This window comes from Fragaria vesca, linkage group LG5 (genome assembly GCF_000184155.1).
Source record: "Fragaria vesca subsp. vesca linkage group LG5, FraVesHawaii_1.0, whole genome shotgun sequence".
Lineage (NCBI taxonomy): Eukaryota > Viridiplantae > Streptophyta > Magnoliopsida > Rosales > Rosaceae > Fragaria > Fragaria vesca.
The window spans coordinates 27368733-27392383 of NC_020495.1; the positions used below are offsets into that span (position 1 = coordinate 27368733).

Below are 23651 nucleotides of genomic sequence, written 5' to 3' on the forward strand. Positions count from 1 at the left end.
ACCGCCGCTCTTTTTGCTTGTCCGTATTCTCTCACTTCTCAGATTGATCTTGCTTGTTACTTCTGAATCGTAAACGAATTCGTTGATCGTGTTTCATTGTTTTATTTTTATTTTTAATTATCCAAAAAAAAAAATTACCAATATCACATTGTATCTTTGCTTAAGTGGCTCACAGCTTTTGTTAGTGTTTTCTATATCACCAATGCATCAAGTATAAAAAAAAATAACAAAAAGTGAAGAAATACAAGTGGTTTGATCAACCTGTATGCTTTTCTATGGACTATTTTTCATAATTTTTATCTATTACTCACTCATTTACTAACAATTATGTGTTATTCATGTGCAAGATATGGTGATCATGGGGAAGTGGAAGGGCCGGCCACTCAGGCCAGTGCTTTGATGGAGTCAATACGGCAGAGCGTCGATTCAGCTAGCAGTAGAGCGTCGGCTCAGCTAGCAGTAGCAGCCATCCTAACCCCATGCCGGCTGAGACAGTACCACTAGGGGCTCCCCCCTTGATCGTGCAGCGCCCTACAGTTGACAGTTGTTCAACAGGATCTCAATCGGCGTCTGTAACCGCACCGGAGACTCCAACTGCACCCGAATCTGCAAGACTCATCGTTGACAGCGCTCGAATCAAAGTTAGAAGCCCAACAGGTAAGTGTATTTATTTACTGCCCCACAGCAAACTTCTACTGGGGGTCAGTAAACTTCTACTGGGGGTCAATAAACTTAGTCTGGGTGTCAATAAACTTTCATTACAATATGTCTCTTTCATTTTGATGCCACTTACACACAATAGATATCCTCTTGTATATTAAGTATCATAACGTATTTTCACATGTTAATTGTAGCTCCGGCCCCGAAAAAGAAGTGGGGTTTTTGTTCTAGAAAGAAGGCGGAGGATATCGTTTAACAAACGGGGCAGAAGATCAAGCTGGCGTATTGCCTCGGTGTAAAAAGCCCTAGCGTGAGGGGGATAAATAGCTTGGTGGCACATGATATCGGTTGCGCCATACAGAGTTGATAGGAGCACAAAGTGTGATGTTCTTAATATGTTTATACCCTTTATTTACCATTTGTTAACTCCTATTTAGTTGTTTTAGCTTTATATTTGTGTTTAGTGTAGAATAATTGCTTAACGTAGAAATATGTCGGTTTTAGTGTTAGAATACATAGTATTTTCGGATTTGAATAATTTGGTGTTGAAATTGTGCTAAGTGTTGGAAATCCTTGTTTCCTGTCTTGATCAGGATTCCATCTTTCCTCTTTCCTAGTTTCTAATTTTCTTATTTCTATTTCAGGAAAGTCTAAACCCGTGTTGACCAGGAAATGTTTTCCTGACTCATGAGGGAAAGGTGGCCGGCAGCTAGGAGTTCCTGCTTGAGGTAGGAGAAGTACAATCCGAGATATGTATGGAAGATGCCATGAGATTTCCCAAGTCACCAAGGAAAGAGACCGGGCGGCCTAAGAGAGAAGGTTTTCCAAGTTCAAGATGGTTTTGTCATTCCTTAATGCATAAGGATTACTTGAAGACCAAGAGAGGAAGTTAAATCCAACTTGGACTTGGTTTTGCCGATTTAATAAGGACTCCTTGTGCTTGAGGAATTCTTAGAGATCAAGTCTTGTTTCTCTATATATAGGGCACGGCATGGCAGCGGTTCATCATCATCAACCCTTGCAAAATTACACCAAAGCTTTGCCGAAACTCCATCATTCTCCAAACACCATAATCCGAACTCACCATCATCCTTGATCCGAAGCAAGTAGCCTAGGGTTCCGCTCACTCGAAGAATATAACAAGTAGGGATATTTTGAGAGTGAATTCCATCTTTTTCTTTCGGATTAGAATGTGTTTTGTTCTTATTGATGTTTGTTTTGGGTTTTTGCTTAAGTATGTTTCGATTCTTGTCTATGAGATAGAAGTACTTTTAGTCATGTATTGAATTGAAGTTTACGATTTATGATCAATGATTTTAGGTTTTATGCCGTGAGTTTTATGTCCATGTACTTTAAGATTTTCGGTGTATTCTTCTATTTTCATGTGTAATTGATACAAGTAGTTGATGTTGCATGTGTTAATCATCCAAGGTTCGACTTTGATACAAATAGTTGATAAGTTGCATTGTCTTTGTTATTTCACCGATTTTCTACCTATGTTTGATTTGGACTTGTGCTTAAACACATCGATTCTTTATATGATACGTAATTGCATGATTAGTTTATGTGTGTGACCTATAAGTAGAGCACGTAGCCGAGCTTGTTTGTGTCACGATGTTGGAGGAAACCCGTAGTCTAATTCAAAGTATGTCTATGTCATAGGAACCACGTAGGAACTTATGTGCATATCAAATTAAGGTTGTGTATTTACTCACGGTGTGGACTTAATTGAGATTAGAGATCGTCTTCTTTGTTCTTGCATGGTTGTTTGGTTGTGTTTGCATGATTGTTGGTTGATCACATGTAAATATGTATAGAGGTAATTTAGGATTTATTTCCAATGTCTATTCTGAAATCATCAAGCATTTAAACCTTATATGCTTATTTCGACATTTATATTAGGTTAGTGGATCTACCCTGTGGTTGGATCCCCGGTTTAGAACGATCCCTGCTTGCTTTATACTATGATTGATTTGTTGACAGGGTTAATTGATGCGTGTGCAAATACATCTTATCAAATAGCGCCGTTGCCGGGGATCCTTCGGGATCCTCGATCTTTTTAATTGTCAAAATTTGCATTGTATATATGTCTATATGTTTATATTTGTAAAGTTAAAACCATGCATTTGTATATGATGTAATTGTGTTTTATTTTTGTCTTTCTACTTTAATACTTGTATGAATAATGTTGTAGGTTGTAATGCACAGGAATAGGTAGGATCCCTTTTGTTAATTCTAGCCTTAACCCTTCTTGTTTACTCTCGGGTTTGCATGAGGTTGTGGGCGGCTTTTATTAACACTTGGAGTCATGTTTGGTTCATAAATTCGTTACTAGCTGAGTACATTGGTACGCTCCTTCTATTATTCTGGTGCATGGGACCAAAATTGGATCTCAAGAGCCTTGAAGACATACATCTCGGTGATGGAGTTCTCATTGCTCACTAAACGAGTCCTACCATGTTCACTATCTCTGGATTGAGCTATTGACATTTAGAAACCATGCTTCAAGCTTGTGATCAAAACATCTATATCCAGGCCGCACGTCCACCGTGTCTTACCATCTAGAATCATTATTTATTTAAGTGTTTTAGTAGCAACTCGAGAATAAGCTTGTATGACTTTGTAATCTTAAAGATTGGTGCCATGTATGATTTTGTATTTAATTTGTTCCGAAATTTATCTCTTGATTTTCGAATTTCTTTTGTTTTCCTTTGATTGATTTTTGGAACCCTTGGTTCCTTTCTCTTATTTATAAGAACCCTTGGTTCTTAGCTTAGTCTAGTTTATTGCTTTTGACTTCGTTTTATCCTCATGCATTCTAACTTGATCTTGGCCAAATGGTTTTTCAGGTGCTAGACGTGCATGCAACCTCGACTCACTCGTTCGTCTTCACAAGGAGCTCTTGTTCCATTGAATCCGGAGATTGACCGTGCTTGTAAAGAACAAAGAAAGAAGCAAAAAGGACCATCAAGTAGCATGGTTGGACCTTTGGAATTTGAAGAGTAAGATCCTCCTTCTCCCTTTCGGATCCAGTCCGAATCTTCATCTTCATCTGAATCTGAGATTGACTGTGAGGAAGACAAGTCCGACATCGACATGACCGACTCACCACTCAAATCTGCTTTCATCCCCACAGCCCCGGAATCACCTTCATGCATTGCTTTCACTGTGCCTAATGAAGCCAACTTCTCCATACCGGTTCAGTTGCTTGGGCAATTGCCTAAGTACTCGGGTTCTCCAATGGAGGACCCTAATGTTCACCTTAGAGAGTTTCTCGATATCTGCAGATTGCAATCAATCAATCATCTTACTCCAGAAGGCCTAAAGTTGCTTTTATTTCCTTTTACTCTTAAAGATGATGCTAAGCGTTGGTTGTATTCTTTGCCTGCAGGAATTATCACCAATTGGAATGAGATGACCTCGAAGTTCTTGAAACAATTCTTCCCTGCGCAACTCACGAAGAAGATAAGGAGGGAGATTCAGAACTTCACTCAAAAGGAGGTGACACTCTCTATGAGGCATGGGAAGAGTTTCAGGAACTTCAGAGGAAGTGCCCTCATCATGGAATTCCTTTGGACGAGTTAGTTCAAGCTTTTTATGAGGGACTTGACAACACCAACAAGGGTATGGTGGACTCTGCATGTGGATGCACATTTATGAACAAGACCGGACGGCAAGCATATAACTTAATTGAGGACTTGGCAGATAACAATGGTCAATTCAGCACCAAGAACTCAAGGAAGTCGGCAGGAGGCCGTGGTGGTGTCTATGACATTGAAGCTCAGAATCAGATGATCACGTTGGATAGGAAGCTTGATGTCTTGGTCAAGGCTTTCAATGGTTCGAATCTTGGCAACCAAGCTTGTGGAATTTGCTCACTTTCGGATCACTCTACAGATTCATGTCCGAATGGTGCCTTGAGTGAGGCGGAGTTGAACTTTATGGGACAACAGAGGCAACGTTATGATCCATATTCGAACACTTACAATCCTGGAATTAGAGATCATCCGAATTTTCGGTGGAGTAACAACAATGCTCAACCGGCCAATATTCCAGGTCAAGGACCTCGTCCCTTCAGGTTTGTTCATAAGGCCTCAGGTACCTCAAGGTTTTGTTCCTAACTCTTCTAATTTCGTGCCTAATAATGCCAATGTTCAAGGTTCAAATAATAATGCTAGTTCTTCTACTCCTAATTATGATGAACTCTTGAAGTCCCTTGCTCAAGGGCAACAGAACTTAACATCTGCAACTCAAGCTTTAGTGACAGGTCAACAGGCTAATTCTAAAGAGATCACGGAGCTCAAGAAGCAGATGGGGCAAGTTATCGATTTCATGGGTAAAATCCATGAAAGTGGTAAGTTGCCGAGCCAAACCTTGCCAAACCCGAATGCCGGACAATTCAAGATCGTTGCAACTAGGAGTGGTCGAGTTTTTGAGGAGTCTTTGTTGAAGAAGTCGGAGCCTTCTAAGGAAGGTGAGGCCGAGAGCATATTGCTGCAAGATGACGAAGATATTGAAGAGGTTTATGTCGAGAAGCAGCCGGGCAAAGAGGCCGTGCCTCAGTCCGAGAGAGAGAGTGACCGTGCGGCAGTTCCTGCCGAGAAGAAGAAGGTGCAAGAGGCCGAGCCTCTTGCAGTACCTGCTGATCCGAAATCCACTCAAGCCGTGCTTGAGAAAGGTAAGTCTTCTAGCTCTAATGGTTTAGTTTCTACTAATGTCCATGCTCGTGCCCCTTTCCCCAACAGGTTTGCTAAATCAAAGCACGATGAAGCTGATCATGCAATGATTGAGTTATTCAAGAAGGTGGAAGTAAACATGCCATTGCTTGAGTGCATTTAAAAAAATCCAAAGTATGCGAAATTCTTGAAAGAGTTGTGCACCAACAAGAGGCTACCACGAGAGAAGGATGTAGCGGTAATGAATGAAACCATCTCTGCGGTTTTTCAAAGGAAACTACCACCTAAGCTCAAGGATCCAGGGAGTTTTTCGATTCCATACACCATTGGTACTCATAGTTTTGATAAGATCATGTTAGATCTAGGTGCTTCGATTAATGTTATGCCTTCTTATCTTTATGCGGACTTAGGTCTAGGTGATTTGAAAAAAGATGACATTATCATTAGATTGGCTGACCGCTCCAACAAGATCCCTTTGAGATATGTTGAGGATGTTTTAGTGCAGGTTGCAAGTTTAACATTTCCTGCAGATTTCTATGTCAATGACATGGAACCAGTGGATGCAGATGACAAAGAAATTCCCATTCTGTTGGGAAGGCCATTCATGAGAACCGTAAGGACCAAAATTGATGTCTACTCAGGGGAACTTACTTTCGAAATAGATGGAGACATCATTAGTTACAATGTTTTTGATGCGATGAGGTATCCACTTCCTGAACTTTTTCGAGATTCCTTTTCTATTGATGTTGTGGAAGATCTTGCAGATGAATATGTGGAGACAATAGCTCAAGACACCTTGGCACTCACCTTGGCAAAAGGAATCGGATTTGATGCCATGGGAAACAAAATTACCTTAGCTCAAGACACCGTGCCTCTGCCCTTGCTTAAGACCGTGCAGTCACTTGAGGTGGCTGCCGAGGTTATGCTACTCCTCCCCTAGTCCAATTCTCTTTCCATCTACCAAGTTTCTTCCTTCCACTATCCAAGCCCCAAAATTAGATCTCAAGGTTCTTCCAGAACATTTGAAGTATGTGTATTTGGGAGAGAATGAAACGTTGCCAGTTATCATATCATCATCACTAGAGAAGGAGAAAGAGGAGAGATTGATCGAAGTTTTGAAAAGACACAAGACGGCCATAGGATGGACCTTAGCCGACATCAAGGGAATTAGTCCTACAATGTGTGTTCATCGAATTTTGCTTGAAGATGGAGCAAAACCGACCAAGGAGGGTCAACGACGTCTTCATCCACCTATGATGCAAGTTGTGAAGGATGAGGTGACAAAGTTGCTTGATTGTGAAGTCATCTACCCAATTTCGGATTCAAGGTGGATTTCACCGGTTCAAGTTGTGCCAAAGAAGAGCGGAATCACGGTGGTGAGGAATGATGAAAACGAGCTTGTGCCGCAAAGGACCGTAACCGGCCACCGAGTGTGTATCGATTATAGGAGGCTCAATGCAACAACAAGGAAGGATCACATGCCGTTGCCATTCATTGATCAAATGCTTGAGAGGTTAGCCGGTCATTCCTTCTATTGTTTTCTTGACGGTTATAGTGGTTACAATCAAATAAGTGTTGCGGAAGAGGATCAAGAGAAGACAACGTTTACATGTCCCTTTGGCACTTTTGCCTACCGCCGCATGCCTTTTAGTTTGTGCAATGCTCCAGGTACGTTTCAAAGATGCATGTACCACATATTTTCTTAGTTCATAGGTTCTAAGATTGAAATCTTTATGGATGATTTTTCTGTTTATGGTGGAGATTTCGATGCATGTTTAGAAAATGTAGAACTTGTGCTTAGGAGATGTGAGGAAACTAATCTTGTGTTTAATTGGGAAAAATGTCACTTCATGGTTACTCAGGGTATAGTGCTCGGCCACATTGTTAGTTCTAGGGGTATTGAAGTTGATAAATCTAAGATAGATCTTGTGCGTCACTTACCCATCCCCACAAGTGTGAGGGATGTTCGAAGCTTTCTTGGACATGCAGGTTTTTATCGTCGATTTATCAAAGATTTCTCCAAGATAGCTCGGCCCTTGAGTTCTTTGTTGCAAAAGGATGTGCCCTTCCACTTTGATGTCGAGTGCAAGGAGGCTTTTGAGCGGTTGAAAACCATGTTGACATCGGCACCGATCATGGCGCCACCGGATTGGTGCTTGCCCTTCGAGTTGATGTGTGACGCCTCAGACTATGTCGTGGGGGCTGTGCTCAGACAGAGAAAAGAACAGCAGTCGTATGCCATATATTATGCCTCTCGGACGCTCAATGATGCGCAACAGAACTACACCACCACCGAGAAAGAACTTCTTGCCGTGATCTTTGCTTTGGATAAGTTTCGTTCTTACTTACTCCAATCTAAAGTTATTGTTTACACTGACCATGCGGCTTTGAAGTATTTGTTGACGAAGAAGGATGCAAAGCCGAGATTGATAAGGTGGATATTGCTTCTCCAAGAGTTCGATTTGGAAATCAAAGACAAGAAGGGGTCGGACAACGTTGTTGCCGACCACCTTAGCCGGTTGGTACGTGACTCGGATCCCGTGGCCATCCAAGAGTGCTTCTCGGACAAGCAACTTTTCAAGGTAAGCAAGGTAAGTGAGGTAAGAGAGCCTTGGTATGCAGACATTGTGAATTACCTTGTGACAAAGCAATTTCCGAATTTTATGTCCTACCATGCTAGAAATAGACTTAAGGTATTAGCTAGACATTATGTGTGGGATGAACCTTATTTGTGGAAGCATTGTGTTGATCAAGTTATTAGGAGGTGTGTCCCGGAGAATGAGCATAGGTCTATTCTTAGTTTTTGCCATGATCAAGTTTGTGGAGGTCACTTTGGTTCTCGTCGGACTGCTTTGAAAGTTTTAGAATGTGGATTCTTTTGGCCTACTATTTTTCGAGATGCTTATATGTATTGTACTTCATGTGATAGATGTCAAAGGACATGGAATTTAGGACCTAGGGATGAGATGTCTATGCAACCTATTATACATGTTGAAATATTTGATTGTTGGGGTATTGATTTCATGGGGCCTTTTCTGAGTTCTCAGGGCTATTTGTACATTCTCGTATGTGTGGATTATGTTTCTAAATGGGTGGAAGCAAAAGCCACCCGGACTAATGATTCTCGAGTTGTTGCAGATCTCCTACGCTCTAATATTTTCTCCAGGTTTGGAATGACGAAATTTGTAATAAGTGATGGAGGTTCCCACTTTTGCAATCGGACAATTGAAGCTCTAATGAAGAAGTATGGAATCAAGCATAAGGTTGCTACCCCTTATCATCCCCAGACAAGTGGGCAAGTGGAGCTTAGTAACCGAGAGATCAAGCGGATATTGAAGAAGAGTGTGAAGCTGTCACGCAAGGATTGGAGCCAACGACTTGATGATGCACTATAGGCATATCGGACTGCATTCAAAAATCCCTTGAGGATGTCACCGTTTCGTATGGTGTACGGCAAGGCTTGTCACTTGCCTGTGGAGTTGGAACATCGGGCTTGGTGGGCGGTTCAGGCTTTTAATATGGATATTGATGAGGCTGGATTACACAGGAAGTTGCAGTTGTGTGAACTTGAAGAAATCAGGAATGAGGCTTATGATTCTGCCGTGATCTATAGAGAGAAAACCAAGGCATTCCACGACAGGATGATTCGAAAGAAAGATTTTGTTATTGGCCAGAAAGTTCTCTTATTTAATTCTAGACTTAGGTTGTTTCCAGGCAAGCTACGTTCTAGGTGGATAGGACCTTTTGTTATCACTAATGTCTTTCCTTCTGGTGCAGTCATGATTAGAAGCATGGTCAAAGGAGCTGAATTTCAGGTTAATGGTCATCGATTAAAGCCTTACATGGAGAACATGATGAACCACACAGTGGAGGAAGTCTCTCTCCTAGATGTTACGACATGAGAATGAGGAGATGATAGTCTAGGCTAAAGGACTATAAACACTTAAGCGCTGCATGGGAGGCAACCCATAGAAGGAGCCATGCATCAACGAGAGTTTGCAAATTTCTTTATCCCTCCTCTTTTCTTTTCGGATTGCTCTTAGTTTTCTTACATTGAGGACAATGTTGATTTTAAGTGTGGGGTGGATGTCATTACTCGTTGATTTGCTATGCTTTGATATGATTTAAGTTGTTTTTAATTTTTAGGATTAATTTTGAATTTTTCGGATTACAACTTTGTTTCTTTATTTTGTGTTTTGTTTTTATTTTGTTGAGTCTTAGGTGCCTTCTAACGTGTCTAGAATGAATATATGATCTTTGATTGATTAGTTATTGAGATGAGCATGATTTCGAATATTTGAGCTTATATGTTATTTGATGGTTAATAGATATGTTGAAATTGTACGAACTTGTAGTAGATGAGGACCATTGAAACTTAGGTACAGAATGAGCATGTTCCTTGCTTGTTTGATTTCATATTACCTTTGTGAGATTTTCGAGCCATATATGTGCCTATTCTTTGGAGAGTTTACTCTATCTATTCTTTGTTATATATGACCTCATTATACATTACTTGATCGATTTATATGTCATAGATTGAATGAACTAGAGATTGCTAGAACTTACTTATGAAACTTTCAAAACTTTTATCATAACTTGCTTTGATTTTGAATATGATTGTGGATCTTTCTTAGGACTATCACCACTTTATCTAAATAGTCATATATTCCTATTTTGAGCCCTGTTTGGGACCCCTTAGTCTAAACCCCCTAGAGCCTACGTTATGCCTTTCTTGTTCACCTAAATTATCCCTTGCCTAGTATAGAATTCCTCTACCTTGTCTCGAGCTTGGCAGAGCTATCTTTTTGTGATGATTTGAGGTGATGATTCAATACAAGTGTGGGGTTGTTCTAAGGAGTTTGTTGCCGAGATACACATAAGAAAAGAAAAAATTGCTCTCGTGAAAAAAAAAAAAAAAAAAAGTTTCGAATTGATTTTGATGAAGATATCTCGGCCTAGATGTAGTTTTTGTGAATGTGGAGTTGTGATTTGTTTGTTAAAGGCTCAATATGTTATACTTTTAGCCTTTGTTCGTTTTCACAATGTTTAAAGTGAAGGATGGGTCCAACATGATGATATTTGGCCCTTGATGGTGTTTGGTGACATAAGGTGGATGTTCTTGCTCTGCTAAGTCTTGAGGATGACCTTTGTGATTCCTTTACTTTAAAAATTTTTCCATGCCGCAAGCCTAACCAACCTATTTTCTAAAGATCCGCATGATTCTTAAGATAAGTAGCCTTTGATCTGTGGAATTTGTTTCATGAGTAAGCATATGGTTGTGGTTCATTTGTGCATATGATTGGTATCTTTTATGAGGTTTCTAATTTCACTATGTCTTTATAACTCTTGTGTGTGAAAAGCTTCTAAGCATATGCCATGGTCTTGAGAGAAAAAAATTCGGAGTGCATATCCTGTGTGAGTTGAATTTGAACTTGTTTGGAACATGTCGAGCTTAATTTCACTTTTGTTTCTGCCATGTCTTACTTGTTACATCGAAATCTCATGTTTATTAACCATTGAATTCATCTTTCAATTTCGATTCTTGTGCTATTCTTGATGCTATGATTTTGAAGGTCTCTGAGACAATTTCGTTGAAGGCATTAGATTGAGTCATTATAGTATTTTCAAGATTAGTAGTGTTGTTTTTGTTTTAGTGGTTTGCTAAGGGACTAGCAAAGGTTAAGTGTGGGGTTGTTGATAGGAGCACAAAGTGTGACGTTCTTAATATGTTTATACCCTTTATTTACCCTTTGTTAACTCCTATTTAGTTGTTTTAGCTTTATATTTGTGTTTAGTATAGAATAATTGCTTAATGTAGAAATATGTAGGTTTTAGTGTTAGAATACATAGTATTTTCGGATTTGAATAATTTGGTGTTGAAATTGTGCTAAGTGTTGGAAATCCTTGTTTCCTGTCTTGATCAGGATTCCATCTTTCCTCTTTCCTAGTTTCTAATTTTCTTATTTCTATTTCAGGAAAGTCTAAACCCGTGTTGACCAGAAAATGTTTTCCTGACTCATGAGGGAAAGGTGGCCGGCAGCTAGGAGTTCCTGCTTGAGCTAGGAGAAGTACAATCCTAGATATGTATGGAAGATGCCGTGAGATTTCCCAAGTCACCAAGGAAAGAGACCGGGCGGCCTAAGAGGGAAGGTTTTCCAAGTTCAAGATGGTTTTGTCATTCCTTAATGCATAATGATTACTTGAAGACCAAGAGAGGAAGTTCAATCCAACTTGGACTTGGTTTTGCCGATTTAATAAGGATTCCTTGTGCTTGAGGAATTCTTGGAGATCAAGTCTTGTTACTCTATATATAGGGCACGGCATGGCAGCGGTTCATCATCATCAACCCTTGCAAAATTACACCAAAGCTTTGCCGAAACTCCATCATTCTCCAAACACCATAATCCGAACTCACCATCATCCTTGATCCGAAGCAAGTAGCCTAGGGTTCCGCTCACTCGAAGAATATAACAAGTAGGGATATTTTGAGAGTGAATTCCATCTTTTACTTTCGGATTAGAATGTGTTTTGTTCTTATTGATGTTTGTTTTGGGTTTTTGCTTAAGTATGTTTCGATTCTTGTCTATGAGATAGAAGTACTTTTGAGTCATGTATTGAATTGAAGTTTACGATTTATGATCAATGATTTTAGGTTTATGCCGTGAGTTTTATGTCCATGTACTTTAAGATTTTCGGTGTATTCTTCTATTTTCATGTGTAATTGATACAAGTAGTTGATGTTGCATGTGTTAATCATCCAAGGTTCGACTTTGATACAAATAGTTGATAAGTTGCATTGTCTTTGTTATTTCACCGATTTTCTACCTATGTTTGATTTAGACTTGTGCTTAAACACATCGATTCTTTATGTGATACGTAATTGCATGATTAGTTTATGTGTGTGACCTATAAGTAGAGCACGTAGCCGAGCTTGTTTGTGTCACGATGTTGGAGGAAACCCGTAGTCTAATTCAAAGTATGTCTATGTCATAGGAACCACGTAGGAACTTATGTGCATATCAAATTAAGGTTGTGTATTTACTCACGGTGTGGACTTAATTGAGATTAGAGATCGTCTTCTTTGTTCTTGCATGGTTGTTTGGTTGTGTTTGCATGATTGTTGGTTGATCACATGTAAATATGTATAGAGGTAATTTAGGATTTATTTCCAATGTCTATTCTGAAATCATCAAGCATTTAAACCTTATATGCTTATTTCGACATTTATATTAGGTTAGTGGATCTACCCTGTGGTTGGATCCCCGGTTTAGAACGATCCCTGCTTGCTTTATACTATGATTGATTTGTTGACAGGGTTAATTGATGCGTGTGCAAATACGTCTTATCAAGAGTTTGGTGGGAATGAGGGCAAGCACGTTCTACGACCTTGATCAAACTAAGAAGTGGAAGGTGTGGAATGCAATGTCGGTAGGTAACTGAAATGTATATGAAAAGTAAATTTACTTAATTACATTTGTTTGATAACATATATATCGCTTATGTAATTGGAAGGCATGAACTGACTGAATTGACATCTCTCTGTTGATAAAATTTCATGTCTAAGGATATGTTTGCATAAGACTGAGTTTTCTTATAAAGTGAAAATGTTATGGATATGTGTAAAGTATGATTGAATGTGTGTAAAGTATTGTGTGTTGATATGAATTGAAAGATGTGTTTTGTGATAGTAATTGGGTGTCTTAATTTTTTTTTTTTTTTCTAGTGCTTAACATGAGAAGTTTTTTTTAATTTCTTCCTTAGCCAAAGTACGAGTGGGATGAAAATGATGAGCCAATGTTCAATTGGATACTGAAGAGGGCACAGGAGAGGTACAACGACTGGAAGTACCAGTGCCACAAAGTTTATCTGAATGAAGGGTCCTCTAGCATGCCTTCAGATTTCATTGGGAGAGAAGACCAGTGGGAGTTTCTATGCCAGCACTTCGAGTCAGATACGTTCAAGGTCATTTTTTTAAATTACCTTCATTATTTTTTTTTAAATTACCTTGTATTTTACTAATCTATTTAATATTTTTTCGTGTATATATTAGAGACTCTCCTTGGCAAACAAGCGGAACCATGGGGAGAAGACTATGCACCACCACACGAGGTCCTCTCTTATCATCTACACAATGGAGGAACTTAGAATACAAGGGGAGCAGCTTCCAATTATCAAAGGTTTTGAGAAGACCTATATCAGGGCTGGTGATGAAGATACGACCAAGAAATATGTAAGTGTCTTTCCTTTTACTTTATATAAGCTTAGCAAATGGTTCAAGCATGTGTAAATCCGGCTATTGGTATATATATGAGACCATTAAGTTGAATGTAGGCACTGTCCAATTAGAATGTCATGTTTTCTTGCTTCTTCCAAAACCAAAAAAAAAGTGTTATTATCATTGTCATTAATTAAGATGTATAGTTTTAGGGAGCAATAAAGTTGTTTACTAGGGAGCAATTAATAAAGTTGTTTATTAGGGTATCTGTTGTGTGTTGTGGCCATGAAACTGAAAGGGAGATAATGAATTGCAAGTTTACTAACCTCCAGTAGAAGTTTACTGGGGGGCAGTAAACTTCTACTGGGTTTATTAGGGAGCAATAAAGTTGTTTATTAGGGTATCTGTTGTGTGTTGTGGCCATAAAACTGAAAGGGAGATAATGAATTGCAAGTTTACTGCCCCCCAGTAGAATACTGACCCCCAGTAGAAGTTTACTGGGGGGTAGTAAACTTCTACTGGGTTTACTAGGGAGCAATAAAGTTATTTATTAGGGTATCTGTTGTGTGTTGTGGCCATGAAATTCAAAGGGAGATAATGAATTGCAACCAGTAAACTTTGTTATGGAAATGTTGAGCTGCATGTTTTGTTTATTAATTGATGTATTTTAAATGCAGAATGACAAGGTTAATGAGGTCAATAAACGAAAAGATGCATTTAAGGAACAACACCCTGACGCGACGGAGGAGCAGATTATGGAAAGTGTTCAGTCCCAACAAATTGAGGTGTTGCGTACGGTGCTCAAAACTCGCAAAGGAAAGGAGATCAGAGGGATGGGACGAGGAGGCGAGCAAGACTTGAGCCATTCTTCAAATTGTTCCACTTCACGTAGTCGTCCTCTTAGAGTTAATGAGCAGCAACTCCAAGAGGTGCAGGAGCGCTATGAGCAGAGACTAAAGGAATTAGAGAAGTGTGCCCAGAAGCAGTTAACAGAGGTCCAGCATGGTGCCCAACAGCAATTCCAAGAGGTCCAGCAACGTGCCCTGCATGCTGAGTCTATGTATAGTGTTGTGCAATCCCAAGTTGCAGCCATTTATGAGCACCTAGGTATGCCACAGTTTCCTCCTCCTCCAAATGTTTCCCCATAAAACAATGATGATTTAGGCGATAATACAGAATTAGACAACCGACGTCCTTGGAATTATTGATTTTGTAGTACTTCAATCATAGTTTAGCTAGATTGTATGAACAATTTTCTACCTACTTAATTCATTAATTATTTTGTATATATATATAATAATATTTGTCCATCTATGATCAATATATGAAAAATGGTCCAAATCCAGTGCTTCCGGTATATATGTATCTGTATGTGTTTCATTATTGTTACTGATTTGTAATTTTCGGAAACAGTAAACCCTAAAAAAATAACAAAAAACTTCACTGTTTTTTCACCCTAAATAAAATCTCTTAGGCGACGGAACCAGTAACCTTCGTTGCCCAAGATATTTATCTTGGGCGACTGAAACAGTAACCTTCATCACCCAAGATATTTGTCTTCAGCGACGGAAACAGAAACCTTCGTCGCCCAAGATAAACAACCAAAGCCACGGAACAGAAACATTCGTCTCCCAAGATAAAATACCTAGGCGACGGAAATAGTGACATTCGTCGCTTAAGATAAACAACCTATCCGACGAATACAAAGATCAATCGTCGACTAAGAACTGTTAGGTATTCGTCGGATAACAACTTTACCGACGAATTTTCCGTTGCGTAAGGACGATGCAGTATTCATCGCTAAACATACATGCCGACGATAATTCCGTCGGCTAAGAAGTATTTCATAATTGTCGGCTAAGAATACGTCCGACAAAAACTGTCCGTCGATAAAGATTTTTATCGACGATTCGGTTTGTCGACAAGGCAGTCAATGTCCGTCTGATTTGATCGCTCTTAGTCGACAACTAACTTCAGTTCCGTCACGTAAGTGTCTACCTCACGACACTTAGGCGATGGAACTTAGACGACGGATAATTCGTCGGTCAAGTTCCTAGGTGACAAATAGTGAGTCTTAGGCGACGAGTTGTTTCCATCGGCTAAGTCTATATTTCCTGTAGTGCCATTCAGCAGCTTACTACAAAGATAAGTCCTTCGTTTTATTATCTTTTATCGAAAGTTCAAAGCATGTTTCACATATAAGTTTGTGGAAGTATGCATGCTCGTGATGACACTATGGTATCTGATATGAGTTTAGGGAAGTATGCATGCAGGTTATGGCATCCTACTAATATAACACCCATGCTATATATGCACATAAAACCCTGCATTGATTTCAATTTGTGATTATTGTGTTTTTGAGAGGAAAATTTTGTGGTTTGGGAATGTTTGTTATAAAGTTGTGATCTTTCTGCTTTGATTTGCCAGTGTTGGTGTTTAAACACTATGGTAGTTGGTAGATTTGGTTTGCATGTATAAATTAGCTGTGAAATTAGAGAGGGAAGAAGAAGAAAGTTGCTTGCTTTTGCATGTTATGAGTAGTATTGTTTAGTATATATGCTGAAATTTCCCTATTTGGGTTGTCTAAATGTGGTAAGAAGATTAAGGAATCATGTAAAGGCATGCAAGTAAATTTTGAGAAGCAAATATAGAGTTTTGCTGCTGAACACTTTAAGAGTGAATTGGATAATTGTTGGAAGTTTATGTGAGTAGCTTTGTGACTAGCTTGGAGAAATTTTGGTGATGTTACGTTTCTTTGTCCTTGCTGTGATTATGGATCAGTTTAGAATTGGATTTTGTATAGTTGTTATGATTAGAATGAAATGAGATGTTGGTGTCTGATAAATTTAATGGATGCTGAAGATATTTCAGTTGTACTGTGTGTAGCTGAATTCTGTGAAGGTTTGGAACCTTGCGTGTACGACTGTGTTAATGTCAAAAGTGAGTAAGTCATGGAGATTAGTGTTTGTAGGGCTGAGGAATTGTATGCTGTGTTGTTGTGCATATTGAATCAGTGAAGTCTAGAATGGCATGTAAAAGGAAGACCAAGTGCTAAATGATGTCCTCTGTTTGTTGTGCACAAAGGAGTCGAACACAGTACTTAAAGAAGGATGAGTTTGGGACTTTATGAAATCATGATAATTAGTACTTTGACTTGGTCGGTTTAATGGACTTGGTTTCAGACTTGATATGTAGTAAGTTTGTCTTGTGTTGTAAAAGTGAGCATCCTATTTGATAATTGCTGTGAGCTAGGACTCTTCTAACAATTGAAAACAAGTGTATGTTCTTTGGTTAATTCTTGAGTTTGGGTGTTCAGAGTAAATTTTGGGTCTTTTTTATTCCTTGTTTGTTATGTTTAAGATGATTTCGTGTTCTGGAAATCTGTTCCTTTCTGTTCTGAAGCTTTAGAACTTGTTTTGTTACTTCAAAAGTCGAAATAAAGCTTCCAAAAACCAAGTCTTATTCTTGCTGTAAATTTCCAGAATTCTGCAGAAAAGCTGATTTTCTTGCCTACTTTGAGGCATGATATCTTTCGGCTCAGGCCTTTGTTTTGAAATCTGAAAATACCTTTGTAAAGTTCATATATCCATCATTGTGTGTGTTAAATTTCACAGGTTTTGGTTATCTATTGGTGTGACAGATAGCTTGCCAAAACAGTAGCAGACTCAGCAAACCTGAATTTTCTGGATTTTCAGATTTTGTTCCAACTTTGCAAGACCGTAACTTTCTATCCAGGGCTTTGTTTTCAAAAATTAAGCTATGTATTTAAAGCATGTAATACCATCTCTAAAATAGGCTTGGTTTTAGTAATTTTGGTTCGAGTTGAGTGGGTAGAAATTGAAGTCAAAGACAGCATCTTGCACACTATGTCTATTCAAATAGTCCGTGATCACTATTGTCTATTCAAATTTGTTTTGAGGAAAATTTACATACTCTATGAGTCTATGTTGATATCTTATTTTGCCTCCCGGACATTACATATGGGAGTTCCAAGTCTTCATGATTGGATTGGAAACACAATCAGGATATGAAAGTCTAAGTCTTCATGATTAGACTGAGAAACCACCGAGAGATTGGCATTTCACCGCAAAAGGCATAAGTCATGCATGGAAATCCGAAGTAATATCAAGCGGGATAGGCAATCGACCGAAAGGCATAAGTCATGGAAATCCCGAGTAATATCAAGCGGGATAGGCAATCGACCGAGAGGCATAAGTCATTGAAATCCCGAGTAACACCGAGCGGGATAGGTAATCGACCGAGAGGCATAAGTTATTGATCGAATCACCGAGATTATTCATGAAAGGCATATATCGGGTGAGTATCACCGAGATTATTCGTGAAAGTTATATCTCGGGTGAGTATCTTCCCTTTAAAAACGGAGCAAGTGGCTTGATAAACCACGGACGGCATTAACACTCCGTCACTCAAGTAGTAATACAGGATATGGAAAGGGCTCGCTACCTTTGTCCATGGAAAAATGTAACACCCGGATGGTCGTAGAAAGGGAACCAACGGAACCTTGCCATTGGAAACATAAAAACACTCACCCGGCCGAATAAGTTTTGAGGCCGGGGATGGGGAGGGGCATCTTTTGTCTTATTGGCAGACTACCTCACCCTGCCGAATAAGTTTTAAGGCCGGGGGTCGGAAGGGACATTTTAGAGGGGGGGACTAGGACCGGATGTACCCGTTGGTAATTCGTCAAATCCATTAGAAATAAGACTCGTTCAACACACGTCCTGAGTACCGACTTTGGGGGACTAGGGCCGGGTGCCCGTTGATAAATGACTGGTCTATGGGCATTTTATATATTAAGTCCCCACTTAAGACATGTCTTGAACGGGAACTTGGGAGGACTTGTAGTCGGTAGTTGGGAACTACCTTCCCCGCCCATAGACCAGTCATGAAACTTGTAGATACAATGTATATCCTACCTCGCCATGGTGAAAGATCATCGGTACCACATCGGGAAGGTGCTCTTCCAAGCTCCACAAGAAGGCACCATAAGAAAATATATGTGTAGTTAGTCCCACATCGGAAAGATAATATGTGAGGGAACCTTCCTTAGCTATAAAAGGAAGGCTTCCCATATGTAGAAAGGACGACTCCTGATCCCTACCCACTCCATCTTGGAGAGCTCTTGTAACACCAAAGGCCTATTGGCCATGATAGTTGATTCTTAAGTGGACGTAGGCATGTCCTCCAATGGCATGGTGAACCACTATATATCCTTATGTCTCTTGTATATGATTGTCTTTTGTTTATATGTTTCACCGTGATTCTACATAATCTCCGGGATTATACAGAAACAATACTCATAGGAAGAAAGTGTCGACCTTGAGGTATTGTCCTTGGTATGTTGCGGCTTATCCGTGCTTTGGTATAGTGGACCTAGCACGTAATCTTTGTGATTACCAATTTCCTAAATATTCACATGGATGAATTTATTCACGCTTGTATATGTGTGTGTGTGTGTGTATGTGTGTGCATAAATAAGAATTGGTATAGAAAAAATAAAAATGATTCTTGGTACATTTTTACTTAGTTGTGTTTATTTTTAATTTCTTATAAGACACATCATTATAAGAATGTAAGCTGTACTTACTGGGTTAGTGTAACTCATGATGCTACACATTTATGTTTTTCAGGTAACAAATATATTCTTGGGGACGGGGTGAACCGATGTAAACTTAACAAAGAATGTTTTATATTTCTACTTTTATTTCATCACAATAAATCTTTATTTGTGTTTACAAAATATATTGATAATCTCAATCGATGTAAAAGAATCTTTGTTATATCAATCGAAAGTTTTACTCAGAACTATTATCTTACTTTCAAGTTTTATTATTGTTTTATGACTCACGTCACAAGTTCATGAGTCATATTTCAGTATAATATTGGCCTTGAATTTAGGGCCAATATTAGATGACTCAGGTTCAAGGCTTCTCGATCAATCTAGGACAACTCTCGCTCTAGTTTTTATTCGTTGGTGAGTCAACCTCGTCTTCGGAAGTTTTATGCACCCCAACAGTCACATATATAGATGACTCTTAAACTGGCAAAATGCCATCATTTTTATGTTAAGAAATGTCGACATACTTAAAGCGTAGCGTCTATGATTCCGTGAAGAATTAATATTTGTTTGATGTCCACATTATTAGCTACTAATTAAAGAAATTAGATTTGCATTTGGAAATGTCATAACCGCTCGTGGAGAATTCGATATCAATATCAATCGCGACTTATTTGCGTTTTTTTTTTTTTTTTGTGTTGAGAAAGAAAGATACATCTATTCCTTGAATAGAAGAATACAAGAATTCATTCCAAAACAAAAAACAAAAAAACACACACAAGAATGAGATTGACTGGTGTAAGTGCAGCAACTTCCATAAACATAGGAGGTGATCGAGTTACTCATATGAGTCATATCCCTAGCATGTTAATCGGTCAAAGGTATATCACTATCGATAATAATTAACAGGGAGATCCAGAGGTCCATCCTCTAACCATAAAGTCCGCCCATTTTCCCGACGCTCTACATAATTAGCATCCATTCAGGCAAATGGAAACCTAATAATAGCTTAATACCTACTTCAGTTAACAGTCGATCATTTCGTTAAAATACCAATTCATCCTCGCATATATAATAGAATAGTTAAGAGCTCAAGCTCATCCTCACATAAAGATTTCATTGCATGCTAGCTCCTTAATTTAAGTCGGAAACTGACCGGATTGATGCCAATTTAGAGAAGAAAAAAAACTGCCGTTTCCGAAACCGAAACATACCGATCCACAACTCCATACTGTGTCCCCCTCCCTCGTTGACATTTGAAGCAGGAAATGATCAATTGGGTGATACTCTTCCAATGCGCGCAAATTCTCCATGCACGCCCCATTGAGCATCTTCACAGAATATGAGTAACTTTGGAGGCACTTTGATCGAGCTTCTATAGATGCTTCCAATAATTCCACGAACCTTGAATAAGATTAGCAGCCGCGCGCATCCCTAGCTTCTTGTCGCGCAAGCTAGCCAATTCCCAACTTAACCACATATACATATGTACCATAGGTATGTCAAATACACAAACCCGCCCTCAGGGACAACACCATATATAGGAACTTCAAGGATCGCTATAGGCAAGATGGGCAACGTACGCTATTAACTTGACTCCTTCATTGACCTCAACGTGACTCCGCCAAATTCAGGCCTGGTACGCTTTTGGGTTTTCAGAGAAAAGCTAAATGAGAAAAATACCAGGAAATCAAGAGCACAGAGCGTGGGAAATGGGCGTGGAAGGCTATGCCGTTGACGTTCCAGTCACCGGCATCAACAACGGAAAGATAACGCTCTCCGTAGTGATCACTTGCATTGTAGCTGCGTCTTGTGGCCTCATATATGGCTACGACCTCGGAATTTCAGGTGCATTTTTGTTTAGATGATTTAGTCGATCAGTTGTGTGGTTTTCTAATTCTAATGTTCGAATTGAATTAGCTAATGAGCGTTGTCGATTCACTCGATTGTACGTAACCGCTTGTATAATGGGGCACCAAACACCAGAATTCTAAAACTGAGAAAATGATTAGTGTTACTATTGCTAGCTATGAGACTAATCATAATAATCTGCAATCTTCACAGGAGGAGTGACCACAATGCCGTCATTCCTTCTCAAATTCTTTCCGTCCGTACTGAAGAAGGCAGCAGCGACCAAACCAAACATCTACTGCGTATATGATAGTCAGATTTTGACAACATTCACATCCTCTCTCTACATAGCCGGTATGTTCGCAACGCTTGTGGCAAGCCGTCTCGTCAAGACTCTAGGCCGGAGGAACGTCATGCTCTTGGGTGGTTCTACCTTCCTCGTCGGGTCTGCTCTAAATGGTGGAGCTGTTAATGTTGCCATGCTCATCTTGGGTCGTATGATGCTAGGGTTTGGCCTTGGTTTCACTAACCAAGTAAGCCTAACTACTAAACCTTTAGCTATATATGTACAGTCTGTCATTATAGGGTTTGGCCTTGGTTTGCCCTTGGTCTACATGCATGTTGTACATAAAATTTTAGTTAACAATTAGATGTAAAAATTTTACATGCTGAATAGATAATACATGACCAAACAGAAGTTGCTTTCTCCATTTAATCACTACTAACGCTACAATGTACAGGCTGCTCCCATCTACCTCTCCGAAGTCGCACCACCAAAATGGCGCGGAGCCTTCGGCACCGGCTTCCAGTTCTTCATTGGTATCGGTGTCCTGGCTGCCAGCTGCATAAACTTGGCCGCCGCCAAGCACCCACACGGGTGGCGTTTCTGCCTCGGCCTTGCCATAGTCCCGGCTGCCATAATGACCTTTGGTGCACTCTTCATTTCCGACTCCCCCTCAAGCCTAGTCGAACGCAACAAGCTCGAGCAAGCCAAGAGAGCCTTATTAAACATCCGAGGCAAAGACACAGACATCGAACCAGAGCTCGCCCTTCTCATTAGAAATAGTGAAATGGCCAAAGCTATCAATGAGGAGCCATTTATGACTATATTTCAGAGGCAGTACAGGCCTCAACTTGTGATCGGAATGCTTGCCATTCCGTTTTTTCATCAGATGTCTGGGATCAACGCCGTCGCGTTTTACGCGCCAGTGCTGTTTCAGTCTGTAGGGATGGGAAACGATTCAGCTCTCTTTGCGACGATCATACTCGGAATGGTTAATATCCTGTCGATACTTGTGTCTGCTTTTGCGATTGATCGGTGTGGGAGGAGGTTTTTGTTGATGGAAGCTGGTATCCAAATGATCATTACTGAGGTACGTAGGCATGCAATTGTAATTTTCATTTCTAATTTTGAATCACAATGTAAAAATTGGTGGTTTTGTGCATATATAGGTTGGGGTGGCTATTGTTCTAGCACTTACAACAGGTACTGACGGAACCAAGCGTATATCAAAGGGGTATGCCGTACTAATCCTAGTGTTGATGTGTTTCTATGCTGCTGGTTTTGGTTGGTCATGGGGTCCGATGAACTGGCTCATACCAATTGAGATATTCCCCATGAAGATTCGACCCACAGGGCAAAGCGTCGGGATTTTTGTGAACTTTGCAGCCACATTTTTGGTGTCCCAAACGTTCTTGACAATGTTGTGCCATCTCAAATATGGCACATTCTTGTTCTATGGAGGTTGGATATTGGTCATGACCATTTTTGCTGCTCTGTTGTTGCCAGAGACTAAAGGGATACCACTGGAATCGATGCATACGGTGTGGGAGAAGCACTGGTATTGGCGTCGGTTCGTTCAGGGTTAAACCGTGGACAGTACTATCAATCATGATTCATGAATATATAATACTTATCCTTAAATCCTTAAATCAATTCTTCTCAGAACTCTAATGTTTAGTTCGACTCGACTCATTTACACCTCAAGCTCACAGTGTTATAAAGCAGCTCGTCATCACTTGCTTATCAAAGCCCCCATCACTCCTCCATTACTGATCATCTATCATCTTACGTATTTGAATCATTTTATGGTCTCATCACGTATTATAATTTGCCTAGCGTTAGTCCCTCTATGCTTACCCAAAAAATATATATATTAATAAAATAAAATTGCCCAGCGTTACTAAAAAACAGTGATATACCGTATGGAAATTTTGGAAGCCATCTCATTTCCCATATGGAAATTTTGGAATCCTTAAATCCACACCTCAAACAAAAGAGAGAAGGGAAGGGAAGGGAAGGTGCACGTTTGGTTTCATGCGCGAGCCAACTACTCCCTCTAGTGTCTTGGACTGTTAGCTTAAACAATATAAAATGATCTCATCATAAAATGATAAATTTGAATACATTAGTTTCTTTGTTTTTTTATAACTTGGCAGACAAACATGGAAGAAGTTTCGAAACTTCGAAATTAAACATCTAATAGAATGTGAAAGTCAACAAGATGACCTCTACTTAAATTTCATTTTTCTGATTCCTTAGCCCTCACAAAGATATATAACAAAAATTTGGTACAAATTGCGAGTAAAGATATAATTTATGTGTCATATAAAACTAGAAGACCAATGAGGACAGGCATGCAAGTTAAGTTAGATCCCATTGTAGCGTAAA

At 39.5% G+C, this 23651-nt stretch overlaps 1 protein-coding gene and 1 pseudogene across 1 annotated transcript; both read left to right on the forward strand.

Annotated features, from left to right (window-relative positions):
* The first annotated feature begins 479 nt into the window (after nt 1–479).
* LOC101298434 lies at nt 480–9238 on the forward strand (annotated as a pseudogene).
* An 11603-nt stretch (nt 9239–20841) lies between these two features.
* On the forward strand, nt 20842–22849 carry LOC101298721 (sugar transport protein 5-like). The gene is made up of 4 exons (XM_004301871.1): nt 20842–20977; nt 21194–21513; nt 21721–22353; nt 22433–22849. The coding sequence occupies exons 1-4, from the start codon at nt 20842–20844 to the stop codon at nt 22847–22849; spliced, it is 1506 nt and encodes a 501-aa protein (XP_004301919.1).
* Nucleotides 22850–23651: the final 802 nt, after the last annotated feature.

What these genes read in the sequence shown, in the direction of transcription:
- LOC101298721 (XM_004301871.1), top strand. Translation starts at nt 20,842, where the DNA reads ATGGGCGTGGAAGGCTATGCCGTTGACGTTCCAGTCACCGGCATCAAC. An exon ending in CTACGACCTCGGAATTTCAG is followed by an intron (nt 20,978 to 21,193) that starts GTGCATTTTTGT and finishes CAATCTTCACAG; the next exon opens with GAGGAGTGACCACAATGCCG. An exon ending in GCCTTGGTTTCACTAACCAA is followed by an intron (nt 21,514 to 21,720) that starts GTAAGCCTAACT and finishes TACAATGTACAG; the next exon opens with GCTGCTCCCATCTACCTCTC.